Genomic DNA, 17027 nt, shown 5'->3' on the forward strand with positions numbered 1-17027 from the left:
ATTTGATTGATTCTCGGCAACTTCCAAGATAGTTTGAAAGTATTGTCATCCACATAATTATATGAATACATAAAACATAAAGAAAAGGTAGAGAGTATTATAATTAATTTTAATTAAATGACGTTTTGTTATACAAATAACACGTTTTGTTATAATCATGATATTTTGAAAGTATTACCATCCACATTTTTATGTAAAAGGTCAGTGAATATCATTAATTTTAAATAATGAACAAATGTTTTGTTGCTTTTGAAAGCTGAATTTGATAAACTCTTGCGCATCATTTTTTAAAAATTTTAACAGGTTTAGAACTATGACCTCCGAGATGACAACAGCATCACCTGTTCTTAACACCACTTTTATCCGACCTCACGGCTTTTACATCCGTGGTTTCTACGCCTTGGAAAACTCGAATTACTTTTTTATATTCCTGGGGGTGATTTATGTCGCTACTTTATTAGCCAACGCCTCGATTATGTCCATCATCTGGTTTGCTCAGCCGCTGCACACCCCGAAGTATTTCGGGGTCTTTAGCTTGGCCTTGGTAGATGTGAGTTACAGCACATCACTCATCCCGAAGTCTTTAGATATGTTTATTTACGGGAACAGACTCGTCGAATATAATACTTGCTTAACTCAGATGTTCTTCGTCGAATATTTTTCTGCAATGGAATCGTACGCGCTCGTGGTTTTGGCGTACGACAGATTAATCGCTATTTGCTTTCCTCTGAGATGCAAAACTATCAATTCAAATTCTAAAATGATCATAGTTATTCTAATTTCTTGGGCTATACCCTTTGTTATTGTTTTAACAATGGTGTGTTTCGTAACGCGTTTGTCTTACTGTAAATCTGTAATTGTTAACAGTTTCTACTGTGACCATGGACCGGTATTTAAAATTTCTTGCAGCGATTATTCAGTCAACTGGTTCCTGGCTTCATTTTATGTCATGGCTTTATTGTTTTCCCCTCTCGTGTTAATACTGTTGTCTTATTTATGTATTGTAATTGCACTGCTAAAGATAGCAGAAGCCGATGGTCGACGAAAAGCATTCAAAACCTGCACTTCCCACTTAATTCTGGTGGCTATATTTTATGTGCCACTATTAGTCACCAACATTATAGCCTGGGTGAACGTGAACATTGATACTGACACCAGAATTCTCAACACATCTCTGTCTGGTGCTCTTCCCCCTCTTCTTAACCCAATTATTTACACTTTAAAGACAGAGGAAATAATGGAGCAAATTAAAAAATATATTAGAAACAGGAAAATAGTCTTTTTTGGTTAAAGAGTTAAGAGATAGAAGAATTCAGATGAGATTCAGCTTCTCTACTATCTTCAAGCCTGTGATTCAACTCTGGGATTTACACTATCTTCCTTACTAAAATGATGAGTAATATCTAGTAATGGTGGCTTTTCTAAAGCTCAAAATGTCTTGTCATATGCAGAAGGCCTTTGTGTCTGTTTCGTTTAGGACATACAGTAAAAGTATCATTTTGGTGTTGACTTTAAACAAGAACGTTTTAAATATTGTGCTTTGAAGTTAGAGTGAATATTACTGCTAATATTTTAAAATGTCTACCTGTACGTCTGTTTTTAATTTTTATTAAATATAAATAAATGATTTAACTGAATGCAATGTATATCCACCAGATTTTCAGGTGGACTGGGGCACTTTATGAAATAAAGGATATAGCATCTAGATGTCTTAAATGTGTACTACTTCAGTTCTGTACTCATCTGTGTGCAATGTATTTATCCTGTTTATAGTTTTGAAACTCTCCAAATTCATTTGTTTCAAGAGGTCAGATAAAATAAAGAGCAATGAGGATTCTCCATCTTTCTAGTTATTTTGTGGACAAATATACAGAAATAACAAAAAATATCACAAAGTACAGTGGTACCAACAATGAAACACCATCTATTGTATCCATGTCTGTCTTCTCACAAAGTATTATGAATATTGTAGAATCCAATATACTGTAATAAGAATGTTATAGGTGTCTGGTGTACATTACCTACTGTACAGATTTACATTCCTATGCATCACAGCCAATAGGCCCTGACAGTAGTACAATAGCTAATGTACACACAGTTACCCGATATTTGATGTCTGAGGCTGCTCCACAGTCAGACCTCAGGGGTACAGTAGATACTGTATACAGTGTTTAATCTTACTGTAAGGTGCTGTAGATTAATTTCAGATGAAGGGCTTTGCAAATACATACAGTCAATGGACACTAATAGAATTAGTTTGCCTGAACTGAACTAATTGAAATAAGCTCGCAAGTGGACCCTTCCGCATCATTGCACAGGTCACCCCCGTCTCCTGTCGTGTTGCCATTCCTCAAACCCTAAGAGTTCACCCCATCTTCCACGTGTCCTACCTCAAACCCTTTCTCCATTCCCCCATTTCCCAGCAGCAGAACTTTCCCCCTACCCCATGTCTCATTAATGGGCATCCCACCTGTACAGTTAACAAAATCCTGGACTCCAGATTGAGACGTGGCACACTGCAATATCTCGTTGACTGGGAGGGCTATGGTCCCAAACATGGGTCCTGGATCAGGGAGAACAACATCCTCGACTGCTCTGTACTCCAGGAATTCCATCAGATCTTCCTAGACAAACCATCTAGGGCGTCAGGAGCCGCCTGTAGGAGGGGGGGCACTGTTACGGGCACACTGGGACATCATTAATTAACAATTAACATTCCATGCCTGGCCTGCTATTTAAACCCGTCTCAGTCCACACCCCTGCAGTCGGTATTGTACAGTCTCTTAGTGACTATTTTGGACATCGACTCTGCCTTGCTTTTCTTGGATACCGTCTCTGTCTAGCCCTTTTGGAATTGTTTCCCTTCTCCACTTTTCTACCAAGACTGACCTGCACAGGGTTCTCCTTTTAGTCTTGTAATATTGTTATTTTACATTAACTTAAATCTAGTATATATTTTATTATCCTGTTTATGTCATTAATAATCATCCTTATTATTAAGAACCTATCATATTGCAAACTTTTAACTTCCACTTCATGCTTTTTTAATGCTTTAGTACATGTAATGGAAAAGTATTATTTTCTCTCTCAGTTGCAATATTATTCTGTATGTTTTGGGCAGTTCTAATGACTTTTTTGATTTTTATATCTTTGAACCTTGGTTAATTTATGCAGCTTTTTGAGCAGACTCTTCCTTTTTACATTTTCCATACTACACCCATTAAAGAATTTAGGCCACACTATATTTCCTTGACTACAACTTCATTGTTTTAGGAATAAAATCCAATTTAAGACTTTAACATTTTTAGGTATGTCCATTCTTCCCCCATATCCATCTGTTCCCAGGTATTGGCATGTGAGCTCTCCTTCATTCCTTCATAGTCTGCCTTTTAAAACAAAACCTATAAACCCTCATTTTAATTGACTTGTTCTTCAAATATCTGATGCATTCTGAGAATGTGCTCACTGATCACAATGTGGAATGCCTGGCAATCTGGGAAACAAGATTATTTTAAAAAATTAATTTACTGGATTTAGTTAGCTACTGTAATTCTGTTCACATAAGAGTATAGTTTAGATTTTCAATGAAAGTAAAGAATTTACAACCACTTACTTTCTTTAAACACATGAAACACAAATGAAGATTAATTAAGCTAAAAATTAACCTACTTAAGTAATTAATAGTAAAGAACAATACTTACAATAAATCTTAATGGGAAAATCTTTGATTTAAACCTTAACAATTTCTTCTAACTGACAGGAAAGAAGCCAGTCTCCTCTCCTTAATATTTAACAAGAGCTATACCAGATTAACTCCATGACCCCAGGCTGGAATCCACTACGTTTTAAGGATCTGCTCTTTGATTAATCTGAAGTTTAAGACGTGAAAAACGCTACAAAATATTAAGTGGACCTTCCCTTCACCTCAAACAGAAACACAAAAAGGAAGGGACCCAATGTGAGACCTGCACTATCATGCTACTGTACACACTCCGTGTTATTTTACTTAAGAAAGAGACCAGGCTTCTTTCATACATACTGTAGATATCATGTGCTAATTGCAACATACTCATATTTTCTTGTGATTTACTAGTTACTGTTACAGAAAGGCTGCCCAAGAGGAGACTTTGACTAATGAGTCAATTAACTGGTTCTTTAAAGTGTACATTCAATACAAATAAGGTCTCATTCCTCTACACCTCTCACCCTTCGGGAATACCTCATGTGACTCAGCGTCATTGTTTTCCTAAACAAATTAGAGAGCCTCTCCACTACAGTGCAGAATTGAGGAGGCAGAGTTTGAAAGGTGAGAGGTATCTTTTGAATGATGATTGTAATTTTATTAATTCTCAGCAATTGTTTATTTTAAGTAAACATTCTGATCATGTTTAGTTATAATCACGATATTCTGAAGATGTTGCCATTTACATTATTATGTGGATAAAGAAGACTTTAAGAAAAGGTCAAACAATGAATATTATTAATTTATTTTAATTAATTTTAAATAATGAACAAATGTGTTGTTGGTTTTGAAAGCTGATTTTGATCAACTTCTGTGCATCGTTCTTATTTTTAACAGGTTACGAAAAATGACCTCCCAGATGTCAACAACACCTGTTCTTAACACCACCTTTATCCGACCTTACGGCTTTTACATCCGTGGTTTCTATGACTTGGAAAACTCGAATTACTATTTAATATTCTTGGGGGTGATTTATGTCGCTACTTTATTAGCCAACGCCTTGATTATGTCCATCATCTGGTTTGCTCGGCCGCTGCACACCCCGAAGTATTTCGGGGTCTTTAGCTTGGCCTTGGTAGATGTGAGTTACAGCACATCACTCATCCCGAAGTCTTTAGATATGTTTATTTACGGGAACAGACTCGTCGAATATAATACTTGTTTAACGCAGATGTTCTTTGTACACTATTTTTCTGCAATGGAATCATATGCGCTGTTGGTGTTGGCATATGACAGATTTATCGCTATTTGCTTTCCTCTGAGATGCCAAACTATCAATTCAAATACTAAAATGATTATAGTGATTATCATCTCTTGGTTTATTCCCTTTATTGTTGTTTTAACAATGGTGTATTTCGTAACGCGTTTGTCTTACTGTAAATCTGTAATTGTTAACAGTTTCTTCTGTGATCATGGACCGGTATTTAAAATTTCTTGCAGCGATTATTCTATCAACTGGTTCCTGGCTTCATTTTTTGTCGTGTCCTTATTGTTTTTCCCTCTTGCGTTAATATTGTTGTCTTATGTATGTATTGTAGTTGCACTGCTAAAGATAGCTGAAATCGATAGTCGACGAAAAGCATTCAAAACCTGTACTAGTCATTTGATTCTGGTGGCTATATTTTATGTGCCACTATTAGTCACCAACATTATAGCCTGGGTGAACGTAAACATTGATACAAATACCAGAATTCTCAACACATCTTTGTCTGTTAGTATTCCTCCTCTTCTTAACCCAATTATTTACACTTTAAAGACAGAGGAAATAATGGTACAAATTAAAAAATATATTAGAAACAGGAAAATGGTTTCATTTGTTTGATTTGTAAAGAGATACAATAATACAGCGGTGACAAGATTGGGAACAATCATCAAGCCTCTGATTCAACTCTGATGTATCACCCTTACTTAAAAGACTAATATTCTTTTCTCAAACTGTTTACAGTACCTTTATGCTTTAGATTTTAGAACATCTTATACAATTTTAAGTGAAAGTGGATATAGAATTATTTTTAAAAGTAAGAAAAGTATATGGCATACTGTATATTCCCTACTTTAATTTTCCAAGAAGTAGGGATATAGAGGTTTTACTTAAATGTAATTTTGATGTTGGGCAAATCCCCTTGTATCTTGCCAGCTTCCATAAACAAGTACTCCTTACATGCTCTCTTTAGAATAAAATACTGTATATACAATCTGGAATAACAGAGATATAAACTTTAGCAATAAAACTGTGTTCTTTGAAACCTGGGTTAAAAGTGGTATCATTTGGGTAAAACATGACAGTGAAATGTATAAATACACACTTTGTGAATAGATAAACATTATATGTTAAGTCTGATCACCTATATTGTAACCAATTCTATCCTTACAGAGGCATTAACTCTTTTAAGAAACTTTAATAATGATTGTCCATTGGAAACTATGGAAGAGTTTACAGCTGCTATTAGACTACAAGGATGCAGTATATTGAGTTATAGTTGTAATAATAATTTTTTTAAATCCCTTTTGCAAGCTGATAATATCTTGTCAATTAAACTATTTTGAATAACCTCATTTTGGGGAGTAATTGACTGGAATAAAATATGTATTTCAAATAAATATTGTATTGTCAATAAGATTAAGGGGGTATCTTACCAAATCATTCATTGAATTTACCCTGTAAAGATTCATGTTGTGCATACTATAGATATAAAATTAATGCATATTCTAACTTCTGCCTTTTGCACTGTCAGCACAGAAACTTTACAACATTTGTTTAGGTTTTGTCCTGTTCTTAAAACATTCTGGATTGATATGAAAAATTGTATAAGGAAGGATTCTAATATTGACATTTCTTTTAGAAAAATACGTTATGTTACTTTTAAATCCCATTGAAAAAAACAATAATAATGTTTAATTGACTGAATCATTATGCTTGCCTGTTATTACAGTATATACAGTGCCTTAAATAAAATGGTCGGAGAAGAGACCCACATTTTACAATTTGAAAAGGACAGAGAGCACTGTAAGGTCCAATCTCCAGACTATTTCTAAATGTTAGAACAGAAAAGCACTGTGTGCCTTATATTTACCTCATTTAATCTTTTTTTGTGAAAAGCAACTGTATTACTGTAACCCTGATGAGGTTCTACGTATTCTCATGTATATTGTATATATTTTTGTTGGTGCATTAAAAAAGTTTAAAAAAAACATCTTGTCAAAATGCAGTAGGTCTTTGTGTCCTTTTAGGACATAAGAGTATCGTTATGGTGTTGACTTTAAAAAAGAAAGTTCTTAATATTTTGCTTAGACATTATAGTGCATGTTACTGGGAATATTCTAAATGTTGCCTTTGCTTTTAATTATTGTTTCTGTAATGCAGTATACAGTAAATAAACAATTTCACTGAAAATGTATATCCAACAGCTTTTAAGGTAGATTGGGACACTTTATGCAATACAAAAAAGATATTATTATAGAAAAGATTATTTCAGTATTATAGTAGTCTCTGTGAAATGTATTCAGTTGAAAGCTGTGAAACTCTCCAATTCACTGTTTCAAGAGATCAAAAGAAATGAAGAATGATGAGGATTCTCCATCTTCCTGGTTATTTTGTAGACGAATATATATCATAAAAATCACAAAATACAATTAAGTGGTATCAATACTAAAACTATTGTATCCATGTCTGGCTTCACACATAGTATTATGAGTATTGTATAATCAATTAAACTGTATTTAGAATATCTAAATACAGTAGATATACAGTACAGAGATAGAATATCTAGATACAGTAGAATACAGGATTATACTGTATTTAGAATAAGTGTCTGGTATGCATTACATCCTGTACAGGTTTACATTTATAGTGTATACACCACAGCCTATAGGCCCTGACAGTAGTACAATAGCTAATGTGCACACAGTTACCTGATGTTTGATGTCTGAGGCTGCTCCACAGCCAGACCTCAGGGACAGATACTGTTTACAGTGTTCAAGATGCAGCCGATTAATCTGAAGACATGGAGGTTTGCAAACGCATGGATAGACACTAATAGAATATTTTTTACCTGCACTGAATGTTTATTAAATGTCACCTTGTTCTGTGATGCCAGTCAGCAATACCAAGCTGTAGTTTTCTATCCCATTGGACCCTGAAGACAGGAAGCCTGTGACAAATGCTGAGAATTCCTGCTCTCTGCTCTCCATCACATATTGTTAAAAATAATGAGGGCCTTTCTAGGCTGTTCCTTGGAGCATTTGCCCTTGCATTGATAGTAATGTGTGATCCCATAACTGCACACACACAATCAGAAGTGTCAGCATATCAAAGAATTCCATGTACAGTAGGAAACATGAAAGTACTCGTGGAAAAGGTATGGTAAAATTATCATAACCATTAATAATTGTGGTATAGCACTTTTAGGTTTTCTGCATCACAGTCTTTGGAAGATAGGTTCGGTTCCAGTCTGGTACAACTTTAGCGTGGAGTTTGCATGTTCCCAGCTTGCCAACGTGGGATCTTTCTGGGCTCTCCAATTTGCTACCACAGTTGAAAGCCAAGTTAGGCAGATTAAATGGCCTTTCTAAATTTCTCTTTGGATCTGTGTGTGTTCCAGGGCGTGTTATTATTGCCTGATGTAAAAATTAATGTAAATAATGTAATTATTACATTACATTATTACGCTCTATATTTTATTATCATATTTTTGTTACTTCTGTTATTAACCAATATATTGAGAACTTTATGCTTTTATACAGCTGTAGTGAATGTACTGAAAATGTATTATTTTTTGTCTCTGTTGCAATATCTTTCTGTATCCATTTTGGCAAGTATAATATATTTTTTTACATTGAATCTTGGGCATTTTATGCAGCTTTTAGAACACTCTCCCTTTTCACCTTTTTCTTAAATCTCCATAATGGCATTTAGGCCATATTTCTTTGAACAGAAATTCATTGTTTTAGGGATGAATTACATTTAAAACACTTTCATTCTATCCTCCATATTCATCTGTTCCCAGTTTGCTCTTTGTGAGCTCTCATTCATCCATGGTTTACTTTTTAAGGATCTTCTCTTTCGATTTATCAGAAGCTTAAGACCGGAAAAATGATATGGGGACACAATGTGAGTACACCTAGAGGGCGCTCTACTTCTCTCCTGTTCCGTTTCCTGTGATTATTCATGTGTTTCTGGTGTGTCTTGTTGTGTAGCCTATTTACTTCCTGTTTCTTCTCCGCTTCTCACTCAGCATTGAGGTTCAGATGTCCTGAGACCCGCCTAGCACTAAGTCACTCCTGTCCATGGCCTGAGGGCATAGGTTTCTATACGGCATTTCCTGAACAGCTGAGCCTGGGCTAACCCCCATCTCGTCGCTACGCACAGGGTCTTTTTCGCTCTTCTGCCATTCAACGGTTCGTCCCTCCCGACATCCGTGACATTAATATCTATGGTATTCACTATTAAGTAATGCCTAATAATTTCCTGTTCATATTAACATTTTGTAAATAAATTATAAAACTTGCATCTTAAAATGAGCACCATTTCAGAATTACCCTACAATACAGTAACTTTGTTTGAGAGTTATAGAATATACTGTATCAAGACATGATTTGTTTTCTAAACAAGCCAGAAATCATTTTAAGAATATTGTCAAATATTCACAGAAAAAACAGATTGAAAGGACCTATGCATGTCTAACTGACTACAGACTACATTATCTATAGATAATCTATACTAATTTTTTAAACAGGTTGACAGGTGTGTGTCTCAAAGGATCATGCCTGCATTCTTCCTATGTGTGCAGTCCTTAAACAACTGGAAACATTATATTAGGTGGGTAAATACTATCAAAAATATTTGGTCATTCCAAATTTTTTTGTATTACTTATTGCTTGATTGACACAATGATAATTATACTGCAGTATTTTTTCAATATATCTTAATGTCTATTAATTACAAAGGTAGCTAAAAGTGGAATCTAAAAGGTTGCCATAATCTTGGTTCACTGAATAGGAACGCAGCTTTAACCTCCTGGGTAAATGATACAGTGCTGTACAATACGTCAATACAGGTACCTCTTTGTTGTACAGTATGTATGCAGACATTCCACAGTTTACAGTTATTGCAAAATAGTGTTTACATTATTTTACAAATGTATTCATATATACTAAGCAGTACAAAGAATAAAATTGTAATCGTATAGTAACTGTATACGGTTCAAAGGTGAAGTGTAACTTATGAAAACTTTTACTTAAAGAGAAGTGTTTGGAACCAAATGCTTCCTTAAATTAAGAACTCTTTGTATATCAAAGTCATCCAATTGGTTCCCAGTAGACATCAGGTCATTCCATTCTCTGCACTAGAAAGCCTCAGAAATAGCTACTCAAAACCAGTGATCTACTGAAACAAGAAGAACGTCAGCAGCGTCACAGAGACACTTTGGGAGCCTGAAATGTAGGAATCTGTGGGGTGCACATCCATGGATATGGGGAAATGTTTCTTCAGACAATCCTGCCATGGCTGTGAAAGCACATGACAGAGGTTGAAGAAGGAAGGTGTCATCTGTTACGGATGTCGGAAGGGCATGCCGTGGAATAACAAGGAGAGCAGTAGAGACCCTATGCAGAGTGGTGAAAGGGGGCAACAAGGAGATTAGCCCCGGCCGAGGGGGTCAGACGATGTCGGTATAGAAACCTATGCTCTCAGGCCACGGATGTGGGGCAACCTGGTGCTAGGCGGGTCTCGGGACATCCGTAGCCTCAATGCTGAGCAGTTCAAAAACCTTTAAAAAACCCCAGAATTCTGGAGCACTAGTTCTCAACCACATGACATTTAAAATACTTTATTTTGGTTAATTAGCATCTTACAACACAGAAACAAATGGGTAAAATTAATTTTTTTATTAACCATAAAAGAGTATAATTTCAATAAGAGCCAGAAGAACCTGTTATGTTCGTGGACTTCTGATGAGAATAATAATATGCTCTACTGTTCACTTTAGACAAACTGGAAGATGTACTGTAGATAGTGATCCCTATATCACCCTGCAACTCACAACTGGCAACCCACTAAAGCTAAGCAGGTGTGAGCCTGGTCAGTACCTGGATGGGAGACCTCCTGGGAAAAACTAAGGTTGCTGCTGGAAGAGGCATTAGTCGGGCCAGCAGGGGGCGCTCACCCTGCGGCTCATGTGGGTCCTAATGCCCCAGTGTAGTGACGGGGACACTATACTGTAAACAGGCGCAAAATGTAAAACTGAGGTCCTGACTCTCTGTGGTCATTAAAAATCCCAGGGTGTTTCTTGAAAAGAGTTGGGGTGTAACCCTGGCATCCTGGCCAAATTTCCCATCGGCCTTTATCAATCATGGCCTCCTAACAATCCCCCTCTGTGAATTGGCTTCATTACTCTGCTGTCCTCCCCACTGATCGCTGATGTGTGGTGAGCATTCTGGAGCACTATGGCTGCCGTCGCATCATCCAGGTGGATGCTGCACATTGGTGGAGGGGAGTCCCCATTACCTGTAAAGCGCTTTGAGTGGAGTATCCAGAAAAAGTGCTATACAAGTGTAAGCAATTATTATTATTATTACATGCAAGACTTTTAAGAGTGCTAGGACTCTCAGAACCACCAGTGTACCCAAAGATCCTCACAAGATAGTAATACTAAATAATTGCCCTTCTTATTACTCTAGAAACTATAATATCTATCACTGTTTACCTGATACATGGAAACACAACACAAAGTATCAACAAGGAACATACACACTTACAAACACAAACCCCTTGGACCCCAGTAACTCAAAACCAATGTCCCAAAATAGATATCCAGAACTTTTACTGCTCCGAAACAGTTCCCTCTGGTAATCTGGCATTCTTTCATCTGCCACAGCCAAGAGAGGAACAAAACTACATCTAGTCTTTCCATAGTACAGAGATAGTATACTTGTTTTATATGTTCTCAGCTTGCCCACATAGTTTCTTTCTGAGTTCTCTGATTTCCTACCACAGTGGAGAGGCAAATTGTTATGGGCATACCAGGACATCATTAATTAACAACACCTGTCCAATGGGGTCACAATTTCCAATCATCAGGTCATCTGGGCATGCAACGCACTTTGGAGCTTATCTCTAGGGACTTCTAGTGGCAATCCATGTCAACTGAGGTCAAACATTATGTGCAGGTGTTCCCTACCTGAGCGCGTGTCAAGACCCCTTGTGCTTAAAGATATGGTCTCCTTCACCCCCTCCCTCTCCCACAATGCTCCCACCTCTCAGTAGATTTAATCTTGGACCTACCACGCAGATAAGTGAAAACTTCAATCATGGTGGTCACCAACAGATTTGCTAAGGCTGCGCACTTCATCCCCCTACCTGCCCTGCCTTCCGCCAAGAAAATGGCTGACCTATTTGTCCAGAACATAATCCAGATCCATGGCCTCCCTTGGGACATCGTTTCAGACCAAGGCCCCCAATTCACCTCCAGATTCTGTAGATCTTTCTGCAAAGCCCTGGGCATCTACACATCTCTGACTTCCGGTTACCACCCCGAAACCAACGGGTAAGCGGAGAGAGCAAAAGAATTTACAACCACGTACTTTCTTTCAACACATGAAACACAAATGAAGATTAATTAAATTAAAAATTAATCTACTTAAGTAATTAATAGTAAAGAATAATACAATAAATCTTAATCTTAATGGTAAAATCTTTGATTTAAACCTTTACAATTACTTCTAACTGACAGGAAAGAGGCCAGTCTCCTCTCCTTAATATTTAACAAGTGCTAATTGCAACATACTCATATTTTCTTGTGACTTACTAGTTACTGTTACAGAAAGGCTGCCCAAGAGGAGACTTTAACTAATGAGGCAATTAACCGGCAATTAAAAGTGTACATTCAATACAAATAAGGTCTGATTACTCTACACCTCTCACCCTTCGGGAATACCTCATGTGACTCAGCGTCATTGTTTTCCTAAACAAATTAGAGAGCCTCTCCACTACAGTGCAGAATTGAGGAGGCAGAGTTTGAAAGGTGAGAGGTATCTTTTCAATGATGATTGTAATTTTATTAACTCTCAGCAACTTATTATTTTAAAAGTAAACATTCTGAATATGTTTAGTTATAATCACGATATTCTGAAAATATTGCCATTATTATGTGGATAAAGAAGACTTTAAGAAAAGGTCAAACAATGCATATCATTCATTATTCGTTAATTTTAAATAATGAACAAATGTTTTGTTGGTTTTTAAAGCTGATTTTGATCAACTCCTGTTCTTATTTTTAACAGGTTACGAAAAATGACCTCCCAAATGTCAACAACACCTATTCTTAACACCACCCTTATCCGACCTTACGGCTTTTACATCCGTGGTTTCTATGACTTGGAAAACTCGAATTACTATTTTATATTCTTGGGGGTGATTTATGTCGCTACTTTATTAGCCAACGCCTTCATTATGTCCATCATCTGGTTTGCTCAGCCGCTGCACACCCCGAAGTATTTCGGGGTCTTTAGCTTGGCCTTGGTAGATGTGAGTTACAGTACATCACTCATCCCGAAGTCTTTAGATATGTTTATTTACGGGAACAGACTCGTCGAATACAATACTTGTTTAACGCAGATGTTCTTTGTACACTATTTTTCTGCAATGGAATCATATGCTCTCTTGGTTTTGGCATATGACAGATTTATCGCTATTTGCTTTCCTCTGAGATGCCAAACTATCAATTCAAATACTAAAATGATTATAGTGATTATCATCTCTTGGTTTATTCCTTTTATTGTTGTTTTAACAATGGTGTGTTTCGTAACGCGTTTGTCTTACTGTAAATCTGTAATTGTTAACAGTTTCTACTGTGACCATGGACCGGTATTTAAAATTTCTTGCAGCGATTATTCTATCAACTGGTTCCTGGCTTCATTTTTTGTCGTGTCCTTATTGTTTTTCCCTCTTGCGTTAATATTGTTGTCTTATGTATGTATTGTAGTTGCACTGCTAAAGATAGCTGAAATCGATGGTCGACGAAAAGCATTCAAAACCTGTACTAGTCATTTGATTCTGGTGGCTATATTTTATGTGCCACTATTAGTCACCAACATTATAGCCTGGGTGAACGTGAACATTGATACAAATACCAGAATTCTCAACTTATCTTTGTCGGGTAGTATTCCTCCTCTTCTTAACCCAATTATTTACACTTTAAAGACAGAGGAAATAATGGTACAAATTAAAAAATATATTAGAAACAGGAAAATGGTTTCATTTGTTTGATTAGTAAAGAGATAAAATAATACAGCGGTGACAAGATTGGGAACAATCATCAAGCCTCTGATTCAACTCAGATGTATCACCCTTACTTAAAAGACTAATAACTACTAATATTCTTTTCTCAAATTGTCTGAAATGTTTACCTTTATGCTTTAGATTTTAGAACATCTTATACAATTTTTAAGTGAACGTGGATATAGAATTAAGCAAAGTGTATGGCATACCGTATATTCCCTACTTTAATTTTCCAAGAAGTAGGGATATTGAGGTTTTACTTAAATGTAATTTTGATGTTGGGCAAATCCCCTTATATCTTGCCAGCTTCCATAAACAAGTACTCCTTACATGCTCTCTTAAGAATAAAATTTTCCCCTCATACTATATACTGTATATACAATCTGGAATAACAGAGATATAAACTTTAGCAATAAAGTGTTCTTTGAAACCTGGGTTAAAAGTGGTATCATTTGGGTAAAACATGACAGTGAAATGTATAAATATGCAGACTTTGTGAATAGATAAACATTATATGTTAAGTCTGAACACCTATATTGTAACCAATTCTATCCCTACAGAGGCATTAACTCTTTTAAGAAACTTTAATAATAATTGTCCATCTGAAACTATGAAAGAGTTTACAGCTGTTATGAGACTACAAGGATGCAGTTTATTGAGTTATAGTTGTGCTAATAAATTTCTAAAATCCCTTTTGCAAGATGATAATATCTTGTAAATTAAACTATTTTGAAATGCCTTATTTGGGAGACTAATTGACAGGAATAAAATATGTATGATGTAAGATTATGAAATCATTCATTGAATTTACCCTGTAAAGATTCTTGTTGTGCATGCTGTAGATATAAAATGAATGCATATTATAACTTCTGCCTTTTGCAATCTCAGCACAAAAACTTTACACTTTGTTTAGGTTTTGTCCTGTTGTTAAAACATTCTGGATTGATATGAAAAATTGTATAAGGAAGGATTCTAATATTATATTTCTTTTAGAAAAATATGTTATGTTACTTTTTAATCCCATTGAAAAAAATATAAAAATATAATTTTTCATTGACTGAATCATAATGCTTGCTTGTTATTACAGTATATACCTAAAATAAAATGGTCAGAGAAGAGACCCACATTTAACAATTTAAAATGGGCATAGAGCACTGTAAGGGCCAATCTCCAGACTATTTCTAAATGTTAAAACAGGAAAGCTCTGTGTGCCTTATTTACCTCATTTAATCTTTTTTTTGTGTGAAAAGCAACTGTATTACTGTACTGTATGTACCCCTGATGAGGTTCTATGTATTCCCATGTATATTGTATATATTTTTGTTGGTGCATTAAAAAGACAAAAACGTCTCGTCAAAATGCAGTAGTATTGTTATTGTGTTGACTCTAAAAAAGAAAGTTCTAAATATTTTGCTTAGACATTATAGTGCATTTTACTGGGAATATTCTAAATGTTGCCTTTGCTTTTAATTATTGTTTCTGTAATGCAGTATACAGTAAATAAACAATTTCACTGAAAATGTAAATCCAACACCTTTTAAGGTAGATTGGGGCACTTAATGCAATAGAAAAAAAAATATAACATCTAGCCCTATTAAATGTCTATTATTTCAGTATTATAGTAGTCTCTGTGAAATGTATTCAGTTGAAAGCTGTGAAACTCTCCAATTCACTGTTTCAAGAGATCAAAAGAAATGAAGAATGATGAGGATTCTCCATCTTTCTGGTTATTTTGTAGACAAATATATCATAAAAATCACAAAATACAATTAAGTGGTATCGATACTAAAACTATTGTATTCATGTCTGTCTTCACACATAGTATTATGAATATTGTATAATCAATTAAACTGTATTTAGAATATCTAAATACAGTAGATATACAGTACAGAGATAGAATATCTAGATATAGTAGAATACAGTATTATACTGTATTTAGAATAAGTGTCTGGTATGCATTACATCCTGTACAGGTTTACATTCATAGTGTATGCACCACAGCCTATAGGCCCTGACAGTAGTACAATAGCTAATGTGCACACAGTTACCTGATGTTTGATGTCTGAGGCTGCTCCACAGCCAGACCCCAGGGATAGATACTGTATACAGTGTTCAACCTTACAGCAAGATGCAGCCGATTAATCTGAAGACATGGAGGTTTGCAAACGCATGAATAGACACTAATAGAATATTTTTTACCTGAACTGAATGTTTATTGAATGACACCTTGTTCTATGATGCCAGTCAGCAATACCAAGCTGTAGTTTTCTATCCCATTGGACCCTGAAGACAGGAAGCCTGTGACAAATGCTGAGAATTCCTGCACTTTGCTCTCCATCACATATTGTTAAAAAAAATGAGGGCCTTTCTAGGCTGTTCCTTGGAGCATTTTCCCTTGTATTGATAGTAATGTGTGATCCCACACCTGCACACACACAATCAGAAGTGTCAGCATATCAACAGAATTCCATGTATAGTAGGAAACATGAAAGTACTCGTGGAAAAGGTATGGTAAAATTATCATAACCATTAATAATTGTGGTATAGCACTTTTAGCTTTTCTGCATCACAGTCTTTGGAAGATAGGTTTGGTTCCAGTCTGGTACAACTTAAGCGTGGAGTTTGCATGTTCCCAGCTTGCCAACATGGGATCTTTCTGGGCTCTCCAATTTGCTACCACAGTTGAAAGCCAAGTTAGGCAGATTAAATGGCCTTTCTAAATTTCTCCTTGGATTTGTGTGTGTTTCAAGGCATGTTATTATTGCCTGATGTAAAAACTAATGTAAATAATGTAATTAATGTAGGCTCTATATTTTATCATTTTTTGTCATCTTCTGTTACTTCTGTTATTAACCAATATATTGAGAACTGTTAAGTCCCACTTTATGCTTTTATACAGCTGTAGTGCATGTACTGAAAATTTATTATTTTTTGTCTCTGTTGTAATATCTTTCCGTATCCATTTTGGCAATCATAATATCTTTTTTACAGTGAATCTTGGGCATTTTA

General features: G+C 35.6%; 1 protein-coding gene across 1 annotated transcript; it reads left to right on the plus strand.

Moving 5' to 3' along the window:
• Positions 1–12955: 12955 nt before the first annotated feature.
• LOC138239118 (olfactory receptor 51F2-like) lies at positions 12956–14023 on the plus strand. The gene has a single exon (XM_069189749.1). The coding sequence runs from the start codon at positions 13032–13034 to the stop codon at positions 14004–14006; it is 975 nt and encodes a 324-aa protein (XP_069045850.1). The 5' UTR covers positions 12956–13031; the 3' UTR covers positions 14007–14023.
• The last annotated feature ends 3004 nt before the right edge of the window (positions 14024–17027 follow it).

Source organism: Lepisosteus oculatus, chromosome 5 (genome assembly GCF_040954835.1).
Source record: "Lepisosteus oculatus isolate fLepOcu1 chromosome 5, fLepOcu1.hap2, whole genome shotgun sequence".
Classification (NCBI taxonomy): Eukaryota; Metazoa; Chordata; class Actinopteri; order Semionotiformes; family Lepisosteidae; genus Lepisosteus; species Lepisosteus oculatus.

Bases quoted from the DNA above. Each gene is read 5' to 3' on its own strand.
- LOC138239118 (XM_069189749.1), top strand. From the start codon at position 13,032: ATGACCTCCCAAATGTCAACAACACCTATTCTTAACACCACCCTTATC.